A 22,588-nucleotide genomic window follows, 5' to 3' on the forward strand; every position below is an offset into this window, starting at 1 on the left:
AGAAGAAAGGAGAAGAAACAAGGATGACCCCTAATTTTTGACTGGAGGTACCCGGAGGTGCCATTTACCGAGATGGGGAAGGCTGGGGAAGAAGCAGATTTAAGATGCTACCTAGGGGCTTCCCTGGTGGCGCAGTGGTTGAGGGTCCGCCTGACAATGCAGGGGACGCGGGTTCGTGCCCCGGTCCGGGAGGATCCCACGTGCCGCGGAGCGGCTCGGCCCGTGAGCCATGGCCGCTGGGCCTGCGCGTCCGGAGCCTGTGCTCCGCAACCGGAGAGGCCGCAGCATTGAGAGGCCCGCGTACCGCAAAAGGAAAAAAAAAAAAAAAGAAAAAGATGCTACCTAGACATCCAGGTGAGAAGGTCAGGAGGCAGAGAATATGCAGACTGTTCTTAGATCAAAAAAATGCATCAACCAGGCTTCCGAAACTTACCGACTTTATATTCAGCCTTGAATAAAAAGGCTCCTGAAGCCCTCCAAATTCTTTTGAGTATATACAAGTCATAAGACATTCTTTTTTTCACTTTTTCAGTTTCAAAACTAATACATATTCACTATACATGATTAACATATATTCACTAATATAATTCAAATATACTGAAATATATAGTAGGGAAAGAAATGAAATACTCTCACAACTAATGTAAAGATTCAATGCACACCCACACAGACAACAGACCTTCTTGAGGCAGGTTGAAAACACAACATAGACAGTTTCATAGTTGCTAATGTCTTCCCTTCTGTTAATTTCTAGAATAACCTAAAAGCAAGATTGTGGAGTAAATTTCTTTTCGGCATCACACTCAAGTTGGAAGACAGCCTGAAGGATACCTAATCCTAGCTTCCATCAAAAGGATTTCTCTCAAAAATGTTTTTAACAGGGCTTCCCTGGTGGCACAGTGGCTGAGAGTCCGCCTTGCGATGCCGATCCGGGAGGATCCCATGTGCTGCCGAGCGGCTGGACTCGTGAGCCATGGCCGCTGAGCCTGCGCGTCCGGAGCCTGTGCTCCGCAACGGGAGAGGCCGCAACAGTGAGAGGCCCACGTACCGCAAAAAAAAAAAAAAAATGTTTTTAACAGAGGATCACACAGTATTCAATACCTCCAGTGACAAAGCTCATGCGTTTACAATCTCACAAGGCAACTCATTCAATTTTAATACCTCTGATGGTCAGAAATGTATTTCTTATACTAACCTAAAATAGAGTATACTAATTGGGTCTTTTTTCTTCCTTCTGGAACCTAATAGGTAGCATCTAATCCATATTTCTTTAGGAAGACTGTCCACTATTTCAAAGGCAATGATTATGTCTTTTCTTTTCTTTTTTTTTTTTTTAGTGGTACGTGGGCCTCTCACTGCCGTGTGGCCTCTCCCATTGCGAAGCACAGGCTCCGGACGCGCAGGCCCAGTGGCTGGCTCGGCAGGCGGACTCCCAACCACTGCGCCACCAGGGAAGCCCCGATCATGTCTTTTCTAATTGTTCTGTTTCCAAGCAAATTGCCAGTGGTCTCCCATTACTCAAGTACCCCAATTTCCAGAGATTTCAATCATCCTTGTAATTCTCCTTTAGAATGATCCAGCTCACCCACACATCCTTTAAAGAAGTTATTCAAGAAGGTATCTTCTGTTACCTTAGCCTAGTACAGATTACAATGTCAGTATTACTTCCCTTGATGTAAACGTAGAGTTTATAGGCTAATATTGCATATTTGTGTTCAAGAAGCACTTCTTCTGAGCTTAAGAAGAACTAATATTTAGACCTTTTTCATACGAATTCCAATTAAGTCCAATTTTACACATTTTGTACATACACAACTAATCTTTAAACCAAGTATTTAACTTTATTTGTATTCTCAGTGAATTTTTAACTTTTAGTTTCCTTCCGTTATTTTAATATATCACTATCTTTTGAGTCTTTATTCTGTGGACTAATGTAGGCAGTCTGTTATCAACATGTTGTGACATCCTAAGAGACCTGCCAATTACTTTAGAATCATTCAGACACACCATTGATTTATTACCACAACCACAGGCTGGTTCAGCAAATCAAATGCAAAAGCAAATGCAGTCTTGTGAGTATAACTTGTGTTTATTGAAACCATGCTGACCTCAAGCCACAAACCAACTGCTTAGGGCCAAGCATTCACAAACCAGTCGCTTAAAGTTTGTCCTTGAATTTCCTCAAAAATTACTATGAATCTCCCCCATCTATTCCTTCAGTAGATATTTTCCCCCAAGTTGAAAATCTGGGACATTTCTCTCCATGTAATCAGCTGACAATTCTGATATTTCACTAAGTGACTCATTATAATAATACCTTGTATTTATTGATTACTTTTAATGTGCCACATACTCTGCTAAGAGCTTTACATGCCTATTTCATTTAATCCTCACAAAACCCCCATGCGTTAGATATAATTCCCTTCTTCATAAAGGGAACTGTCACTTAAGTGACAGAGGCGTTAAGGAGTTTGCCGAGGGCCACACAAGGAGTAAGTAGCAAGCGGTGCTGGGATTCAGAGCAGGGCTTCCTGCTTTTAGCTGCTCAGCAGGTATTTCTTGAGGACCCGCCAGGCACATGGACTCTTTCCTGGTCCCTCAGGAAGATTGTGGCAGCACTGACATACTCATCGACCTGTAAATGTCCCACCCACACCCTAATAAAACACGAATTATCCACCACTCCTACTCCATTTCCTCCTTCTCCCTACTGCAGCTATAGCTTTAGGGCATTTCACTTCTTATTAGTAACCTTGGAAAATGAAGGAGGGAAGGAAAAGAATATCTATTTACGTAACTAGAAAGACACTTCAGAATTTTTCCAAATACTAAGGGAGTCCATTTTGTCACTGGTAATTCTAAAAAAAGATTTTAGAGCAGAACACGCCTCTTGAACAGGCTGAGAAATTATCTAAGACTTTCATTTATTAATATTCCTTTAATGCCCTGTGGCCATATATAACTTATGAATTTTAGACTATGTGGGCAGATATTCCTGTTGCTTAGAAATACAGCAGCTAGTACCGACTGACAAAAGGTGTGTAGGAATGGTAGAGGGCTATGAGGAGGAGGGAGATTTCTGGCTCAGCATGTTGTAAAATACACCACTACCCACAGTTCTTCCATTGCTGCTCTCGTTTCAGCATGTACTTTTGAGAAAATACTTAGAATTATCACCAAATTTGTTGAACATTTCAGAAGTGTTTCAATTCTAGAAAAACCCACTTTATTTTTCTACCTTACAAAATAATCTTAAATATCTAAGCATATGTTTGCCCTTGCTTCAGACATCAAGTGGTCACTCTGAATTGCTTTGTCCAGAATCCTGCTATGTGTCCCCATGCACGTCCTCTGGAATCTTCCAAGCTTCTATAGGTGGACCACACAGGAGTCACCTGATTCTGATCAAGGAGCCTAACCACGTAAGGTCAGTAGTTCCCGAACTTGTCTGCACATTTCATAATTGTCTTCATAGAGTCAATTAAGAAACTTTAAAATATATTAATGCCTGTGTCCACCCACCCAGAGATTGTGATTTAATGGGTATTAAGGAGGGATGGGGGTTGCCTGGACGGGGAAATTTTTAAAAGATGCCCAGGTGATTCTAATGTGCAAATTTGGGAATTTCTGCCGTAGGAAGTATCTTTCCCAGTTCTCAGTCTTCCATTAGCTCTGCCTGCTCACCACTGGATTCCAATCCACCGTAGCACAGATCCATCTTGGCCTTGCCCAAAGGGATCTGGATGTCCAAAGTACAAGAGGCCTTGCTTCTACATGGTTTCATCTACCAAGATCTTCCTTGTATGAGTGCGTTTCTGTGCATGAAGTTTGCAGGGGGGAAAATGGTAGCAATTTAGTTGTATCTAAGAAACTGAGACTTGCAAGTTTTAGTCTAAAAATTGCCTGAAAGATGGAAATCCCCCAGACGCATGTGATGGTTTTGTTGCTCTAGCTTCTCAAAGTCCTGTAGCTCTCTCATATTACTGAAGATGAGAAAGAACACAGAGTATAAGAGAAAAACATTCATACCTAGTATTAAGAAAGAAACTCCTATAAAATCACTGCGTCTCTAGATCAAAGCCTGAAAGACTCTAGTTGAGCTTACTAAACATCTGTGTAACAATGCCACAGAAATAGAAAAGAGAGCTCATGCGGTTCAGACACATTAATTATATTTCCTCCAGGTAGGCAGTCTCCTATATTCAAGGTCTACTGAGTCCTTTGATGCCCATGCCAGATAATCTTCTTCATAGTATATGATAATTTGAATTGTAAACACTATGGTTAATCTTGAAAGACAGCCTTTAAAACTTGGGCTATTTGTTTTCCTCCATGTTTTGATTATAAGCATCCCAATCTAAAACAGCCACACCGTTTCTCCTTATCACATCACCCTATTTTAATTCTCTGCACAGCAGTTACCACTTTCTGATATTTTTGTTGCTTGTTTATTTGTTTATCCCCCGTCAAAATGTGAGCCCCCTGATACCACTGATTTCCTCTCATTAAATGCTATATCCCCAGCATCTAGAACCGTTCAATAAACCTTCAATAAATATTGGTCAAGTGAATGAATGAACATTCTAACATTCTCTGCCTATCGGTGAGTACTTTACTAAAACAGTCATACGCCAAGTCCCGAATGATTCTCATGCTGTGTGGCCTGGAGCCTCAGGTTTATACATCTACAAAATGGGAGAAATAAGATATTGACCTTATAGGGCTATTGTGAGAATTCCATGAGATAACACACTTTAAGGACTTATCATAATGTATGGCATATATTAAGAATTCCATGAGGGACTTCCCTGGTGGTCCAGTGATAAAGAATCTGCCTTCTAGTGCAGGGGACAAGGGTTCAATCCCTGGTCAGGGAACTAAGATCCCAGATGCTGCGGGCCAACTAAGCCCGTGCACCACATCTACTGAGCTTATGCGCCTCAACTAGAGCCCACGTGCTGCCAACTACAGAGCCCACGTGCCCTGGAGCCTGTGTGCCACAACTAGAGAAGAGAAAACCCGCATGTCCCAACTAGACAGAAGCCCTCTACCACAATGACAGATCCCACACACCTCAACGAAGACCCCGCATGCTGCAGCTAAGACCCTACACAGCCAGAAAAAACCACCAAGCACTCCATGAATGAAAAATCACATCATAGAAATGTGTGTATCTATGACATTCATAGTACAACAAAAGTAGTAAGAGAGATACTATGATTTTATCACTTTTTAAAAATGCATTTTATTAACATGTTTTTTCACTATTGAGGAAGAAAACTGTTAATATGTTTTTATGTAAGCTACCAGTTGCTTGTAGGAGAAGAAAGACCACCAAACCAGGACTGAGAGGAAATGAATCCAGGCTACTGATCTGTATGGCCTCCAACAAGTTGTTTAAAGGTACCTAAGGCCTAGTTTCTTAACTGTAAAATTGGGGCGGGGGTGGTTTAGGAAATTTAAGAGGGATCAACTGAACTCTGAGCTCTTATGAGCAGCAAGTAAATGCCCAAACCATCAACATTTAACTTGTAAAAGCAAACATTGTTTAAAGATTTTTCTCATAATTTTTGGCTACATTAGATGACTACAAAAGACCTCAGTAGTAAATTAAATTTGGTCTATACATTATTTGCACAGCACTCATACACAATCCCATTTTTACAGTTAACAAAAAGTGATATATTTGAAGTTATTTTTATTTTTGTAGAATTCTCTGCTTATGTGTGTGCTGTATGTTGTCCTAATGTGAAGCTTTTTTTCCCCAGTCTATTTTAAAATTTAACAAGTTAAAAAGACATAGATTGGGAAGAGGTTTCCTGGAGAAATATTCTCTGTTTAAAAGTTCTGTACTAATTATTTTTTAAAAGTTACAATAAACAGCATTGTGAGGCATCCATAGGCAGAGGTGTTTGTTTGGTTTTTGTTTTCACATATGGATCAAACATTTCCAGAAACATGATATATAATGAATTCATTCCTTTTGCCAGCAACTTTATTTTAATAGGCCTCTATTACAAATGATGAATCAATAAACCACCGTTCAATTTCTTTGAAGTGGACTCTTGCCTCTCCTTCCAAGAATCCAGAAATAGGCTGTTGGTTGCCTGAAGTCTTAAACCTTGATGGTCAATTCAGGTGCTCTGTTCTCTTGGCTCTTACTCTGCCCTTTCGTCAGGCTGGCGCTGTGAAATCATCTGCTCTTCCAGGGAGAACCACACAGCTGAAGAGTATCCTGGTGTGTTCCTGTTCCAGCTTACATTGGTGCATGTGTACTTATTACTAATGCACAAAGCATGAAGCTTGGAGAGGTCCCTTCGTCATCTGGAAATTGATGGGGGGGGGGACTTAATTTGAAGATTTATAAATATCTCTTAACAAAGCCCCAGCTGAGCTGTGTCAGGGTTGCACACTCTCTTCGCCCTTCCCTTACAGCTTTTCAATTTGCTTTCCAAACATTTCTTAGTTGCCGTTGGCCCCGGTGCACTTAAAAGAAGCACATCGTTAACCACAAAGAATGCTCACTGTTTTCTGTGATTTCAAATCACAGCATAATGTCCAAGCACTTCCTCAGGGAGCAGCCCTGCAGCAATTACCCCGCTGCTGAAGACTTCCTTCTCATCACAGAAAAGTTTCAGTCGTAGCGACCGCCAACCAGCAAGGCTGTAACAAATGATGACATAGGTTTCAGCCTCCATTCCCGAGCGATTTACACCCGCAAAGGAAGAGTGAATCCATTTCTGTGCAAATTCATCAGGCACATCTGACAATGCTGCCCTCTTCTCCAACTCACACAAACTAGGCATTCATCAACCCGGATTACTTCCCCCAAATGGGGACTCACAGTTGCTAAGTGGCTTGGATCGGGGTGGGATCGCTCTGTGTCAAAAAGGGGCAAAGTACAAGGAAAGGACACGAATCCGAGTGCATCAGGGAACTGAGAGTTGAGATAACTCATTGAGACAAAATAGCGAGGCTTTCCAAAGCCGAGGCAAGAGGAAAGACCGCTTCCCACCCTCACCCCTGGCCGTTCTGTGAAACACACTGTCTGGAAACTAACCTCAGCAGCATCCCAGGGGTAACGTGTCCCCAGGTGTAACCCGATCCAGAACAACTTACCCGACAGGGTACGCTGGGACGGGCTTTACTTCACAACCGCGTTTCTCTCTTTTCTTTCCCATTTTGATGGTACCTGGTTATACACCATCTGAAGAAATATCTCCAGACAGGGTCGGAGGGTTACAAACGGGCAGGGCAGATTTCCACAATACCTCATCTCTGGGTGTGGTGTTAAGGATGTCCAAGCCAGTATACTGCCTTGAGGCAAGGAAATCAAAATCTGATTTTTCACTCCACAAACTCTACAAGCAAATGTCGCGCTGCCCTCTGGAGATAGTCTCATTGGGTCCAGCCCTGAATTAGTGATCGGCAACCACTGAAAAACGTGGGTTTGTGGAGGTTGAGAACTCTTTTTCTGGGGGGAGAGGTGGAAGGAATGGGGTCTAGGAGGACGAACCATTCACTAACTTCTTGTGAGTAATGCGCGCACGCGCGTGCGTGCATGCGTGCGTGCGTGTGCGTGCGTGTGTGTGTGTGTGAAGGGCGGGGGGGGAGGAAAGAGGTGAAAAAGTAAGCACTTGCCTCCCAAACCGAGCAGTGTCAAGAGAGAGTGACTACATGGTGACAGGTACTCAGAAGCGGTGGTCGAAGGGAGAACTGGCAAGCTGGTGACGATGGGTGTGGTTGCATGGATTTTCCGAAGATGGCCACACTAATATCTTCCCCTCCCATGTGACCTCCTCACAGCATGATGTTGAGGTGGCATCTACATTCTCTCTTCAATCCAGTGGGACTGTGACTCTAGCAGAAGACACAGTCCGTGATTCCATGGCTAAATTATAAAGGGCCATCCAGTTTCCACCCGGGCCTCTCAAGATGTTCACTCTTGGGACCCAGCCACTCTGCTGGGAGGAAGTCAGGCAGCTACGTGGAAAGGCCACGTTCCCGCCACAGGACCAGCGGAGGTCCAGCCAATAGCCGGCATCAATTGCCAGTCAGACAAACCAGTGAGAGAGCCGCCAGGTGACTCAAGCACTCACCTTGGAGCTGACACCACGTGGAGCAAAGAAGACCTGTCACCACTAAGTCCTGCTCAAATTGCAGCTTTGTGAGCAAAATAAGCCACTGTGTTACGGGGTGCTTTGTTACACAATGATAGCCAACCAAAAGAAGGGGCAAGGTCCCCTCTGACACTGGACATTTCTTGACACAGAATAAATCTGGCCTGAAGAGAAATGGGACCTGCCTCTCTGTCTTTTCTGGATTTTCATAATTTGGGTTGATTTTTTATTAACTTTAGCTTTTTTTTCCTCTTGGTCCCAGATGAAGCTGTCCATGGGATTATACCTCAACTGAAATTGTGTATGTATATGTGCACTACAGGGTGCTTTGTACAAATTTGAATTGTGGCTGCTATTTACTAATCAGAAGGTTTTACTTACACACACACACACAAACTAAAAATCTTTCTTCTCTTGGGACTTCTCTGGTGGTGCAGGGGTTAAGAATCCGCCTGCCAATGCAGGGGACACAGGTTCGAGCCGTGGTCCGGGAAGATCCCACATGCCATGGCTCCATGCGCCACAACTACTGAGCCTGCACTCTAGAGCCCTTGAGCCATAGCTACTGAGTCTGCGTGCTACAACTACTGAAGCCCGCGCGCCTAGAGCCCGTGTTCCGCAACAAGAGAAGCCACCTCAATAAGAAGCCTGCGCACCTCAAGGAAGAGCAGCTCGCTGCAACTAGAGAAAGTCCACGCGGAGCAATGAAGACCCAACACAGCCAAGAATAAATAAGTTAAATAAATAAGTTTTTAAAAAACTTTCTTCTCTCAAAAAAACAGAAACAAAAGGAAGATCTGGCAATACTCGATTTGCATTCCTACATAACAGTAATTCACATGCAAAAACTCGGGTTTCTTCTCTCCCCTCTACTCTGCTGCATTACAATCCTGCCTGTTCCACTCAAGACCTGCCACTCTTTTACATTTGCTGCTTGACCTCTACGTGAATTTGGGTTTATGACATCTGTTTCAACGACAATTCTCTGCCTGGCTGGTTAGGATTTATTCTTATATAGTTATCCAGGAGTTAACATTCTATTGAAAAGAAGAGTTTCAGACCATCAGTTTAATAATAAACTGAGTTTAATAATCATCATTATTAAAACTCATAATAAAAGAATAAAAAATATGTAAAGGTCAAGTTTTTTTTAATTAAATAAGAAAGGATGAAATAAAATATATGGAAAATAGCCACAAGGGGAGGTGACTAGGATGTCAACTTAGGTTGTTATCATACACTCTGATGCCATCCTACATTGTGCCCCAGAAGCCAATGCTTTTTGTTGTATTGTTTCATGCAAAATTTGTTCTTATTGGGAGTAAAATTACACAAAATTCAGTCTACTAGTGGAATCACATACACAATGTTTAACAACCCTATTTACCTTTGGTATAGTTGCTGAGGATACCCTTATCACACCATTGCATGAAGAATCTCAAATCAATAGTTTCTAGGGGGAAGATACAATTTCAAGAGTTGGAAAATGGAATCACCCAGCCTGGATGATCCAGCTGGAACTGATACAGTTCTTTTTATTTTTAGTGTCTGTGGTCTTTCATTTTATTAAAGAGGTTTTTAATAAATTTTTTTTCTCCTTAACTGATAAGCATAATTTTTATTGTATATTTTATGTCCTAAAGTGAATGGGATGCTTAAAAAAATTGAATAGTAAAGGATGTCAGTCAACTAAGAAAATGGTGATCCTTTATACATGAAAATAAAGATTTCATCTCCTTAGGAATAAAAACAGAGGGGAAAGTCCTACTTCATGCTCATTAAATATATTGGGAAAGGATCCATTTCCAAGGCTTATTTCATAGTGATATGTGTTCAGTAATCACTTTAAGAAAAGTTCTATGTTTCAAAACCCATCTAAAGAGCACTTAATTAATTCTTATGTGATCTTTATGAAGAACCACCAGCAGTGTGAAAATACTGTAGTTTAACAAACCCTATGTTTGTGGTGTGCCCATTATGGCATGTTGAAACAGAATTCTACTCTTAGTCTTTCATTTGATATCAAATTGGATGGGCTTTCTAGAACTGCTACTCTTCTGGGGAAAACAATATCAAGCTATCTTTTAAAGTACACATGCTCTGTTTTATGATATCACTATAGTAAGACTTGCCCCCTTCAACAAAACATGCAAGGATAGTTAAGGGGCATTTGACTCTCCCCACCCTAAAAAAAAACAAACAGACAAACAAACACACAAAAAGATGTGGCTCAAATACAGTATTGTCTACTTCATATCAGAAGAGAGCTAAGTTATTCGGCTAGTGAGGCCTGTGTTTGGGGTCAAATTCTTGGTTTACAAATTTAATGTCTGAGATGCTCCAGAAGGAGAAAATTTATACATCAATGACTTCAACAGAGTGTAATCCTCATATAACTTTACTTTCTTGGAGTTGTCCTTATTTTGGTGAGGAAAGGACTAATTTATGAAAATATAGACAACAGAATGGTTTTAAAGTTTTTATTGCCATCATTTTTAAAAATTTCTAGCCGGAGTTAAAAGCCCAATGCCAACATTAGCGTTAAAAATTAATTGCAGGATGTTGTGGAAATCAAACTTAGAAGTCAGAAATACAATTACTGAGAACTGTTCTTCGAAATCCACTGCGCTCATCGATTTTAACATCATCAAAGCCTTAACACAATGCCAGAACAACTAGTTTTCATCTGGATCAAGAGACTTTTGGCAATGGTCAGCATTTTTGCATGAACTTTGATAAGCAACACTATGTTTACCACGATGTTACGTCGTCCTGGAGAAGTGTCCAAAGGTCGGTCAAGATCGAACAGACTAAGATGTCCAGAAAACCTACCTACCTAATCATTCTGGTCATCTCATAATTTAAAAAAAAACTTTTTCCTATTCATAAAAACATCTCTGAACAGGCAACGACTCTACTCGGGCTTTTTCAAAGCAAAACGGTAGCTGTCAAATTAATTCTGTTAGCTATTAAAGTGAAAAGTTTTGCCACTTAATAGGGGGTTTTGCCTGGGGACTCCAGGTTTTGTAGGTTTTGCGGCTTCCTAAACGGCTCTCAGAATAGCAAGCTCCTAGCGATTCTTGGGGACCTTTCCATTCATTTCTCGGGTAAGGTAGCTGTCCCGGCCCGCGAGCCAGGAGGCTTCAGAAGAGCCGAGATGTGGGAAGTTCTGAGATCCCCGACCCTCGATAGCAAGACAGCAAACGCTACAGCTCTCCGGTCCCTTCAACCCTGAGAGCTGTCCCGTTAGGCCCCCAAAGCCGGGGTCCCTCTCCTTTCCTGAGAGGGATGAAGGGGGGTGCGTGGCAGGTGTGTACCTGGGGGATGTATTAAGTGGGGCGCTGGGGACAGGAAAGTGTTCAGAGACGAAAAGCTGCCTGGGGTCACCGTGCTCAGCGGTGAAACCTGGGCGCCGGAGGCTACAGGAGCGGACGGCGAAGGCAAACGCGTGCCGGGCAGGGGCGGCGGGGCGGCGGGGCGCGCCGGCGTCCAGTCTCGGCCGGAGGGAAAGCCGGGTGGCCCGGGGTCGGGACCGGCCGGGGCGCGGCGGGGCGGCTCCGGGAGGGGACGCGCTTACCTGCAGGTAGGGCCGCCCGTGGAGCACCCCGCCCACGACGATGTCGGCCGCGGCCATGGTCCCGGTGGGCGAGAAGCCGAAGCCCACGTAGCCGGCGGTGCGCACCTCGAGGCGGAAGGCTAGCCGGCCGCCCCGCGGGCCCCAGCTCAGCCAGTACTTGCCCTCCGAGTCGAGGAGGGTGCGGTGCGGGAAGGGCCGGCCCGAGCCCCCCGCCGCCGCTCCGGGGAGCAGGCCGCACAGCAGGAGCAGCGGCCAGCGGCACATCCTCGGGCGCGTCCCGCCTCGCGGCACCTGGGCTCCCGCCGCCTGGAACTCGCGGGGCGCACGCCGATCGGCGGCCGAGAGCCGGAGGCTGGGCACCGCCCCCCGTCCCGCCCGCCGGGAGGGGCCCGGCCGCCCCGCCCTCCCTCCCAGGCCCGGGCGGCCCGCCAGCCCGTCGGCCCGGGTCCCGCCGATTCCAGCTGCGTCCCGCCCTTGCCGCCCATCCATCTGCCACCCCGCGCCCCTGATTTGGTCTCCGAGGTGGGATTCAGTGGGGAGCGGAGCGACGGATGTCCTGGAAGGAGAGAGGAGGAGGTGGAAGCCGAGGCGAGGGGGTCGGAGGCAGAGGGAAAAGGAGCGGGGAGAGTGAGCACGTCCTGGGGACCAGGGGGCGGGGATCCCAGGGGAAAGAATAAGAAATTGCCAAGAGAGGGTAAGTTTAGTTTAGCCGAGGAGGGGAGGACCTGAGTAATCAAAGAGATAATCCTGGGTTTGCTGGAGGTCAAGTAAGAGAAAGTCCCGTCCAGGGTTAACCGCTTGATATTTCGGTATTCGCTGCCGTCGATTTTCCGAAACCATTGTACACAGCGATGCCTCTACCCCGCCGGGAACACGGTGCACCTCGTCCAGCGCATCTCTCTCACCCTTTCATCGAGTCTGGGGAGATCGGGTTCCTGACGGCAGGAGTCAGCACCTTGCCTCTTCTGCCTGGTTTTTGTTTGATTTGGTTTGGTCTTCAGGGGACAAATTCTGCCAAACCACTCTGCCATCAGCAAATAGGTCAGGGTTGAAGCATCATTTGGGAGTTAGATTTTAATTTGATATCCTCGTTTCCTGCTATTTCAAGTTCTGGCCATAGTCATGTTTATCAAAAAGTGTTTTTCTCTCTAGCTTTGACCACATCACTCCTGTCTTCAAAATGCTAATCACTCCGTGTAGCAACTGCAAATTACCTTTCTTTATTCATTTATCTATATTCTGCCATGTTTCAAAAAAGTTCTAAGGTGGCTTATAAAATACAAATAATACAAAATATAAAAGTAAGAGAGGATATCAGATTTCAAAAATATGGGAAAGAAGAATACTACAAATATGTACTATTTACTTTGGATTTGGAGGCTCCACGCAAGCTGCTTATACTAATTCTCTTTTAGAGTCATGTTTCAGCCCGTTTTTTCCTGCTATTTTCTCTTGCCATTCCTTTTCCCATAACTTTTCCAGAGTTGCCACCATGCATCAAAACTGTGCTCTCCCAAAGATTCGGGCATATTTGACTAATTCTGGAAAGCAACCTTCCAGCGGATCTGTTTACCGGGGAGTTCAGGGAGTTGCTTGAGAAGGGACTCATCCCAAGGAGAGAGGGGACTGAAGTCTACAGGTTTAGTCAATGACAACAGACCACCACCAGAGTAGAGCAATGTTGAAACCTCGGGATAAGGCAAGAAATAAAAGAGCCTGTGAAGCCTTTAAAGAAGTGAGGCATCGGGCTTCCCTGGTGGCGCAGTGGTTAAGAATCCGCCTGCCGATGCAGGGGACGCGGGTTCGTGCCCCCTTCCGCGAAGATCCCACATGCCGCCTGCACCTCGGTGAGAAGCCCGCATACCGCAAAAAAAAAAAAAAAAGAACTGAGGCATTGAGAGCATGAACTACCAGCAGCCACAGGGCTCCCTGGGCAGACATCAGAGCAGCATCAACTTCGGCACACTGAGAATCGCATCCTTAGAACTGCATTTTTACAAGCACAGGGGCGTGGCCAGGAAGAGAAAGGGAGTGTGGAGAGAGAGGAACAAAATGGTGGACATGGAGGCCAAGAAGAGTGGGTCTTGGTACCACGTGAGGCACAGGCATTTCAGGGGAGTTATATTACTCCAGAGTGATCAAAGGCGAACTTCCTGTTTTGTGACCCCACTTTTACCCCTAGCACAGAGGAGCCTGGAATACATGGTCACATCTGCTTCCCGGGGTTTGTTATATAAATCCCAAATTCACATCTGGAATCTGACCCCTATTTACTGTTCTAGCTTTACCTTCCATCACTGCCATATCACTCACCCACTTGCAACCGGACAAATAAAAGCTGCTTCTAGAATCCTCAAAAGAGAGCCCTGCTGTTTCCCATCACTGTGCCTTTTCAGATTGCTCACAATCGGCCACACTTGCCTTTTCTTCCCTCCATTCTTCGAAGTATTTTCTTTTTTTTTTTTTTTTCTGTGGTAATGCAGGCCTCTCACTGTTGTGGCCTCTCCCGTTGCGGAGCACAGACTCCGGACGCGCAGGCTCAGCGGCCATGGCTCACGGGCCCAGCCGCTCCGCGGCATGTGGGATCTTCCCGGACCGGGGCACGAACCCGTGTCCCCTGCATCGGCAGGCGGACTCTCAACCACTGCGCCACCAGGGAAGCCCCAAAGTGTTTTCGGATCCTTCTTCCCACATGTCCGTCAGATTGCACTGACCTCTCCACAGTGGTACCCAGGCCCATGGAATGTTCTGTCCAGACCTCATGATGGCACCCCTAACATTTCAGTGTCTGTCGATATGCTTGTTTTCCTCCAGGAGGCTTTTAAGTCAGGAACAGATTCTGGTTCCTTGTTCTGGCACATTGCCTAGAATATGGATGAACATGCAATAGTGCTTAATAAATACTTGTAGGAAGAATAAATAGATGCATTTTCAGATCCTCCTGCAAGCATCCTCTTAACAAAGATGGGCTGTGGAGGGAAAGCTTGGCCCCCAGATATGATTGAATGTTCTGCTCTGCCCTGGTATTGAGGCAAAAATAGAAAAGAAGACTATACATGAATACACAAAAGAGAAAGTCTTAAATGGTCTTTATTCTTTCATAAAGTCAGAAGGTTGAATGTTGAAGTTATTGCCCTTTGCTTGTCCGTAACTGGCATTGCATCCAAAACACCCTGAGTGCCTAAGAACTATTAAAACTAATATAATCATGTTGAGATTAGGTCAACAAACAGAACATCATTAGCATAATTCATCCTCAAGAGACCCATTCTGCCTTGGCTTGAATTACCCCAGTAAATGAAGACAAAGAGACAATTTTATCTAAGTGTGCTTTATAAGCTGCCTGAGTTCCCTAGATCAAAACCATCTCCCTGCTCAGAAGCATAAGCTCAGTTGCATAAAGTCGCAGTTTCCCAACTGGGAAATTAATTACTGTACAACTGCTTGTCTGTAAGGAAAGCAGGAAGAAGACACAGGTCCATTAAAAACTCAGGGTATAAAGCCGAGAAGAGAATGAAATCAGTGGCAAGAGGTTTCAAATTTACTTTTTTAACTACTGTTTTTGTAAAAATGATACTTCCTCCTTATTTAAAGCAAAAGATCAAGAAATGCAAAAAATATGAATAAGAAAGTAAACCAAAAAATCACCTGAAATTCCACCATCCAAAAATAACACTTGTAAGAATTCCAAAAACAGCATTCCAGAACCTAGTGCCATTAAAACCTTGAAGGAAGAGCCTGTTGAATAAGAATTTGCAAAGAAACAGGTGAATTATTTTTGTAAAACTCTTGAAATAAGCAGAGTGACTCTAAACCTGCTGGTTACAATCACATTTTTTAGGTTTCTTCTCTACACGTTGTATCTAAAAAAGAAACAAAAGACAAAAGTAGAGATTCAGTGAGGTCCTTCTTGAGTTCAGAACATTCAACCAAATTACTCATTCTTAAAAAAATGAATCATTTTTTCACACTTTTCAATCAGGAATTCTAAATGTGATGTGTATTTTGAATCCTCACCCATTCTGATACACAGCTTGCCATCAGCCAGCGTGTCTGCATCCATGCTGGGCTTCCTTACCTTGGAACCCTTGCTGCTGTGGAAGGTTTATTTATATTTCCACATTTGTCAACTGCAAGGGCGGAGGAGGATGGAAAAAAAGAAAGCTCAAGAGACCCTAACAAGCCAATGCAAAGTCCCTGGTATGAACCAGGATGATCTGAAATAGGTTATTTCTTACTTAAATATGGGAGTATAATTTCCCGTCTACTTGTACCTAAGGTGCAACAATAAAACTAAATATTTATAAAGTTCCTGTCTTCTAGGGAGCTCAAAGAAAAATATTTATATAAGTGATCTCAGCAGTTCTCCAGCATTCAAATAGGGAAGCTGAAGCAGTTCTCATTTCATCTGTTAACTAAGCCTCTTGTGCGGATAGGCTTAGTTAGTAGACGAAATTTGGCCATTGGTTGAAGTTAATACTGTGAGTCAGTGGCAGAAAAGCCAAAAATAGAACTTCGGTTTCTTTCTTTTCTTTTTTTTTTTTTTTTTTTGACGACATACTTTCCTTAGCTCTCATCTCATATCCACTAAAAAAAAGTAATTTTTAAAGCTACCAGGTTATCATTATGAAACTTTCAGCTGGGCTGATATTTTTCACATGAGCAAGATACCGTGATCCGCTATTAGCCCAATCTTATACTCCTTATTGTAATAATGGATGATACCAATGATGATGGTGGCACAGATGAAGAAGTGCATTTATTTTTATTATTAAAAAACTGAAATGGGCTTAACTGAGTTCTTGAGGTTACTTTGCAAATAAGTGCCAGTTGGCATTGAAAATTCCTCCATATGAAGATAACAACAAGTAAACCACTTTCTCTGTGCAAAACCTGCACTTTGGTATTATCTATAAATCGTGCTCTGAAATCAAACTGTTTCAACTAAAAAAAGTAATAAAATTTTCTTAGAGGAAAAAAATAATAATACTGTTTTTTTTTGTTTGTTTGTTTGTTTGTTTTTTTATCACTAGTGACCATCTGTTAGAATTTCCGTTTACAAGTAACTATGATGTGTATCAATACTGTGGTAGGGAAGAAAGTGATTTATACCAGCACTCAGCCTATAGTATTGTAAAGCCTTTTGAAAAAGTTGTTTGGGTGTTTCCCTGGTGGCGCAGTGGTTGAGAGTCTGCCTGCCGATGCAGGGGACACGGGTTCGTGCCCCGGTCCGGGAAGATCCCACATGCCGCGGAGCGGCTGGGCCCGTGAGCCATGGCCGCCGAGCCTGCGCGTCCGGAGCCTGTGCTCCGCAATGGGAGAGGCCACAGCAGTGAGACGCCCGCGTAACGCAAAAAAAAAGCTGCTTGGGCGTTGATGAGAGCAATAGACCCCGGAATTGTGCGCTCTTTATCAGAGTGATCTTTAGATGAAGAAAAATAACCATGGTCTCTAAATTTAGTTTCTATGGCAATGAAGCAACTGAAGCTGTCAGTGATTATGGGAGGAGAAATGAGGGGTGATAAAATGTGCTGAGTTAGTCCTAGGAATATCCTAGGACTTGCCTTGAAAGGAACCTCAAGGACCCTGCAGTCCATACTTTCATCTTGCAGCTGAATGAAGCTAGCAAGTCCTAGAGAGAAGTGACTTGTTATTCAATTTTTTAATAGATACAAGCAGGAAGCGTGGTTGCCTGACAAAATTAACAATGTTTGGCTCTTCCCACATCCTCCTCTTAACAGTTATTCTCTTGGATGTCTCATGTTCACCGCTGGTATTGGTTTACCAAATTTTAACTTCTGTAAACATGTTGGGAGAAAGAAGTCATTGTGAATACAGTCATATTCTCCCTAGATATTACCCTTCTGGTTATACAGTAGATTTGGTATTTTAAATGCTTGTGGTTCTATGGGCTTATGCTTCTATAACCATCAATTTCAAGAAAAGTCTACGTACTTAGTCGAAATGAGCAAAGAGCATCAAGTTCAAAACCTGAATATGAATGAGACGATTGAGTACTACTTGATTCCAAAATTCCATATGAGGTTTTGGAAAAATTTAAAGAAATCTATACTATAATGAAAAAACATAAAGACTAGAAATATAAAAATGTAATTTTTAAAAAACATAATGGGGAACTTCCCTGGTGGTCCAGTGGTAAAGAATCCACCTTCCAATGCAGGGGACTTGGGTTCCATCCCTGGTAGGGAAACTAAGATCCCAAGCTCGCGCGCCACAACTACTGAGCTCCTGAGCCCTGGAGCCCGCGAGCCACAGTTAAAGAGAAGCCTGGGTGCCACCTCAACGAAGACCCTGCGTGCTGCAAGTAAGACCCAAAGCAGCCTAAAACATAAAAAATAATGAAAGTCATTACAATCATTACTAAGGATAATAAATAATGAAAAGAGTTTCCCTTAAATGAAAAACTGGAATAATTAGCAATTATTTTTCCATGTGGAAACTGGCAAATATAAGATATAGTCTGGGAATGAGTGTTAAACTAGGTTTTGAAGCTCTCTAATCAATTCTTGAATAAAAAAGGAAAAATGTGTGTGCTTATTTCCTATGCTGCAAGATTTTATTTCTTTTCATTTTTAAATCTAAGCTCTAGTCTCAGTTCTTTGGAAATTTCCACATTTAAATATCCAAATTAGAAGTTCAAGAAATTAAAGATTAATTAACTTAGAAATTAAAGATTAATCGACTTAGCCTTACATAAACACAATTTGGTCTTCAAAAGGCATCCTATTTTCTTTAGGTAATTAAACAAATAAAACAAATAATCAGATTGACTGTCACTGTTAATTGACCAGATAATTGCTGGTCAGTCACTTTACTTACAGCAGAGTTTGCCCAAAAAGAGCCTATCAAAACCCCAGGTCAGGGATTCCCTGGTGGCGCAGTGGGTTAAAAATCTGCCTGCCAATGCAGGGTACATGGGTTCGAGCTTTGGTCTAGGAAGATCCCACATGCCGCGGAGCAACTAAGCCCATGAGCCACAACTACTGAGCCTGCGCTTCTGGAGCCTGTGCTCCGCAATGGGAGAGGCCGTGACAGTGAGAGGCCTGCGCACCGCGATGAAGAGTGGCCCCCGCTCGCCGCAACTGGAGAAAGCCCTCGCACAGAAACGAAGACCCAACACAGCCCAAAATAAATAAATAAATAAATTTTAAAAAAAAAAAAAAAAACAGGTCATTACAAAATTAGCCTTAGGAGTAAAACCATTAAAATAATGAGAACACAGGAGCATGACCAGAGGGTAATTTCTAGGGAGCCCTACACTTGAGGAGAATTTCCCTGTATTCACGACCTCTTCATCTCTACTCTTCGCCTTCCAATGTGTTTATGGAAGTTAACATTTGGTAAAACTAATTCCAACAGTGAGCTTGAGACACCAATAGAATAAAGAATAACTGTTACAATGAGGATATGGGGAGAGCCAAGTATTGATAGCCTTAGAAGTACAATCATAATGATAACGATCATCACAATAATACCAATACATTTATTAAGTGATGCAGGCATGTTACATGAATTGTCACATTTAATCTTTAGAGTAACTTTATGAAGTCAGTGGTTTTTTTCTCCCTATCTGAAGGAAACGGGGAAAAAACGTTTTTCAACTTCTATAAAAGCAAAGACAACGGGATCTTCTCTCAACTGTAAAGGAAGAAATTTCTTATAATATTAAATATTTATTAATAACCATAAACTGTTACATGTCTTAGAAACTTCTTTACACCTCTCTGTTTTTCTGGAGAAACCATAAACACAGTCCCCCAACTGCTACAAATTAGGCAGTCGAGTTTCCCACACTTGGGGAAATCACATGGGTCCGCACATCCAAAGGGCAGTGGATAAACCTCCCCCTGGGAAAACTACCTTCGAGATCATGGTACCTCCCCTGCCAGGTATGTATTTTTTTTTTACATCTCTTATCAAACAACGCTATTGGTAGTATTTTTATTGAATATAAATAAGGTAAACAAAAACCCACAGGAAATCAATTTGCTACAAATATTTGGAGCTTTTCTTGACACAAGTTTCTAAAACTGTATGTGGTTACTGAGTTCCTTGAGGAGTGTCTGTATACTAAAATTGGTTCAATGGCAGTGGAACATATAAAAATCTAATGTTAAAAAGTTATGGTGAGGGTGAAGAGGGGAAGTGAAATTTTGAATGAAATTGAAGAAAGTAAGTCATCTTTTTAAAATAGTATTTCTCTGTTATACTCTCTCTCTCCACACGTACACTCAGACACAACTTAAAGTCACTCAGTTCATCTTGTTAGGCAGAAGGGTAATTGTCAATCCATTTTTTCCTCCACTTTTCAGATGTTAGGAGAGGAAAACTAAACATGCTGAAAATTTAAACTTCATGTGATATAAAATGAGAGTTGGTGTCTTATAAGGGATAACTTAGAAAAAAATGAGTAATCTGCTCTCTTCCTCAAGTATATAATCGGTGCTTAGAATTCACAGCAGCAAAAAGTTATAGAGAAAATTGCCATGATCACATTTTGTTTTTCAATGTGTAGGTTAATTCTGTGACTCCTAGTGACATTAGGGAGTGAAGACTTTTAGGTAATTTAGACCATGATACAAACATTAACCAGTTAGTGTATGCAAAATAGTTTGAAAACTTAATTTTAAAAAGAAAATTTATTTTCTTTTTAAAGAAGAACGGACAAATAATGTCTTATTGCTACTTATACTGCAGGACTGTTAAGTCAGGGGAAAAAAAACCTAAGGGAGTTTTAAAAAAATCATGATTTGGGATATAAACCAGAGAAATCAAAGTGTCATTTCTATATCTCCAATATTGTTAAAAATCTTCTGTGACTAGCATAACCAATGTTTTGATTTGAAAATATTTTTAAAAATATATCTTTTTAAGGTAGGTTTATTTGTGTGAAGAATATTTAAGAGGGCTTAATATTCCCGGAAAGGGGTTTGACCTGACCTGTGGAATCAATTTGATCCACCTCCTACAGAGAACAGGCCAAATATCAGCCAGAACAGACCATCTCCTGCTCTATTCTTCCTTCCTCATTTTTTTTTAAGATTTTTTTTTGATGTGGACCATTTTTAAAGTTTTTATTGAACTTGTCACAATACTGCTTCTGTTTTATGTTTTGGTTTTTCGGCCGTGAGGCATGTGGGATCTTAACTCCCCGACCAGGGATCGAACCCGCACCCCCTGCACTGGAAGGCAAAGTCTTAACCACTGGACCACCAGGGAAGTCCCCATTCCTCTTTAAAAATGACGTTTTAATTCAGTCTTGCAGATATTCCTGTAACAATATATTCCCCCAAGGAAATAGTAAGTACTCCCAAGTAAAGAACATTAATTTTAATTCTCTGATTCACTGTGAACAACAGCAAACACCATGTGATAAAATGCATGTTATCTGAGGGGAGCAAAGTTAGGCAAACTGTTAAACTATACGGTAGCCACTTCTTAAAGCTTATTTATTGTCAATTCTGAATTACCTTTTATATGAAGGAATTACCTGAAAAATGTTTGTCTAAGGTGGTGTGAATGCTGTATGTTTCTTTGGTGGCCAAGAATGTAAAAAGAGAGATTAGAAAAAGCAACAGACAGAATCCCACTGAGTGAGTCAGAAGAGTGAGAAATGTGTAAAAATAAAATGGACAAGGGTGACAAGGGTCATACCAGAGTCCTGCCAACATCAGTCTCACGGCTTCAGCCCACATTATCGCCACCTCTGTTGGATCACCCATTTTAAGGTGACTCTCCATCAATCAGAGCCATTTCCCAGACTTGGCTAGTTGGTGGTATTTCACAACAGAGCTTCTAAACCAGGAGAGCCGAAGCTTGAAATGTTCCAAAAGAAAACAGAACTAGATGATCCAAGACAGCTCTGCCCAGCTAACATGAGCTGGTGCAAAGAGATGATTGTAGGAGTAGAGTTTATTTAAAGACCCAGCCTGAAAAGGAAAGTTAAAGATTAAGACAAAATTTAAGGTATGTATGATATATGACATCAGACTTGTGAGAAGTCTTCTATGAAGTTTTGGTTAGAAGAAAGATTTCCATCTATAGGATAAATTTTAGGTTGGGGAGCACCAGAAAAATCAGAAAGTTTAAGAATATTGTGATTTTTACAGAAGGAACATTTTAAAGTTAAGAAATGCTACTCAAATATTTAATAGAAAGAAATGTTCACAGCATACATTCTCTAATGGAGAAGTTTGTTTTTTCTTGCTCAGCCTTTTGTCAATTGCCATTAGAATTTACAAGTTTCTGGATTTTTACCAATGATTAAAAATTATCAGAGCAGCTGGTGTTCGTGAGAACTTCTAAACAAGCACACATAAAGTTTTCACATGTATTGTGAAACAAAACCTTTCTAAGAAATCATCATGGTTACACAACCCTATGAAAAAATATTTCCTTAGTTTGTTGGGATTAATTCCTTTAAATATCTTTTTATTTGAAATTTGTGAATTTTTTATTTAGATTGCATTCCAGGATGTTTGTTTTTTTTTTTTTTTTTTTACGGTACGCGGGCCTCTCACTGTTGTGGCCTCTCCCGTTGCGGAGCACAGGCTCCGGAAGCGCAGGCTCAGTGGCCATGGCTCACGGGCCCAGCCGCTCCGCGGCACGTGGGATCTTCCCGGACCGGGGCACGAACCCGTGTCCCCTGCATCGGCAGGCGGACTCTCAACCACTGCGCCACCAGGGAAGCCCTCCAGGATGTTATTTTATTCATTTATTCATTATACTTTTGAGAACCTATTGTATGCCTATACTTCTAGATGCTGGAGATATTGCTGAAAAAGCCCCATTAAAAAAAAAAAAATCCATTCCCTCGTGGCGCTTGCATTTTAGTGATTTAAGTAACTCAGGGAGCATTAGAAGAAGAATC

At 42.4% G+C, this 22,588-nt stretch overlaps 1 protein-coding gene and 1 non-coding gene across 3 annotated transcripts in view; both read right to left on the bottom strand.

Moving 5' to 3' along the window:
• Positions 1-12,067, bottom strand: part of MOXD1 (monooxygenase DBH like 1) — a 77,190-nt gene extending 65,123 nt beyond the window's left edge. The window contains exon 1 of one of the 2 annotated variants that reach the window (XR_010836046.1): positions 11,698-12,067. Coding sequence is in view for 1 of the 2 variants with exons in the window: in XM_059082880.2 (XP_058938863.1) it covers positions 11,698-11,961 (264 nt within the window). In the remaining variant the exon portion in view is untranslated. The remainder of the gene's footprint in view (positions 1-11,697) is intronic. The other variant, XM_059082880.2, reaches the window with a different exon arrangement.
• Positions 12,068-19,450: 7,383 nt separating this feature from the next.
• LOC131740279 (U1 spliceosomal RNA) lies at positions 19,451-19,615 on the bottom strand. Its single transcript, XR_009330876.1, has one exon. It is a non-coding gene; the product is annotated as a U1 spliceosomal RNA (small nuclear RNA).
• Positions 19,616-22,588: the final 2,973 nt, after the last annotated feature.

This window comes from Kogia breviceps, chromosome 13 (assembly GCF_026419965.1).
Source record: "Kogia breviceps isolate mKogBre1 chromosome 13, mKogBre1 haplotype 1, whole genome shotgun sequence".
Lineage (NCBI taxonomy): Eukaryota > Metazoa > Chordata > Mammalia > Artiodactyla > Physeteridae > Kogia > Kogia breviceps.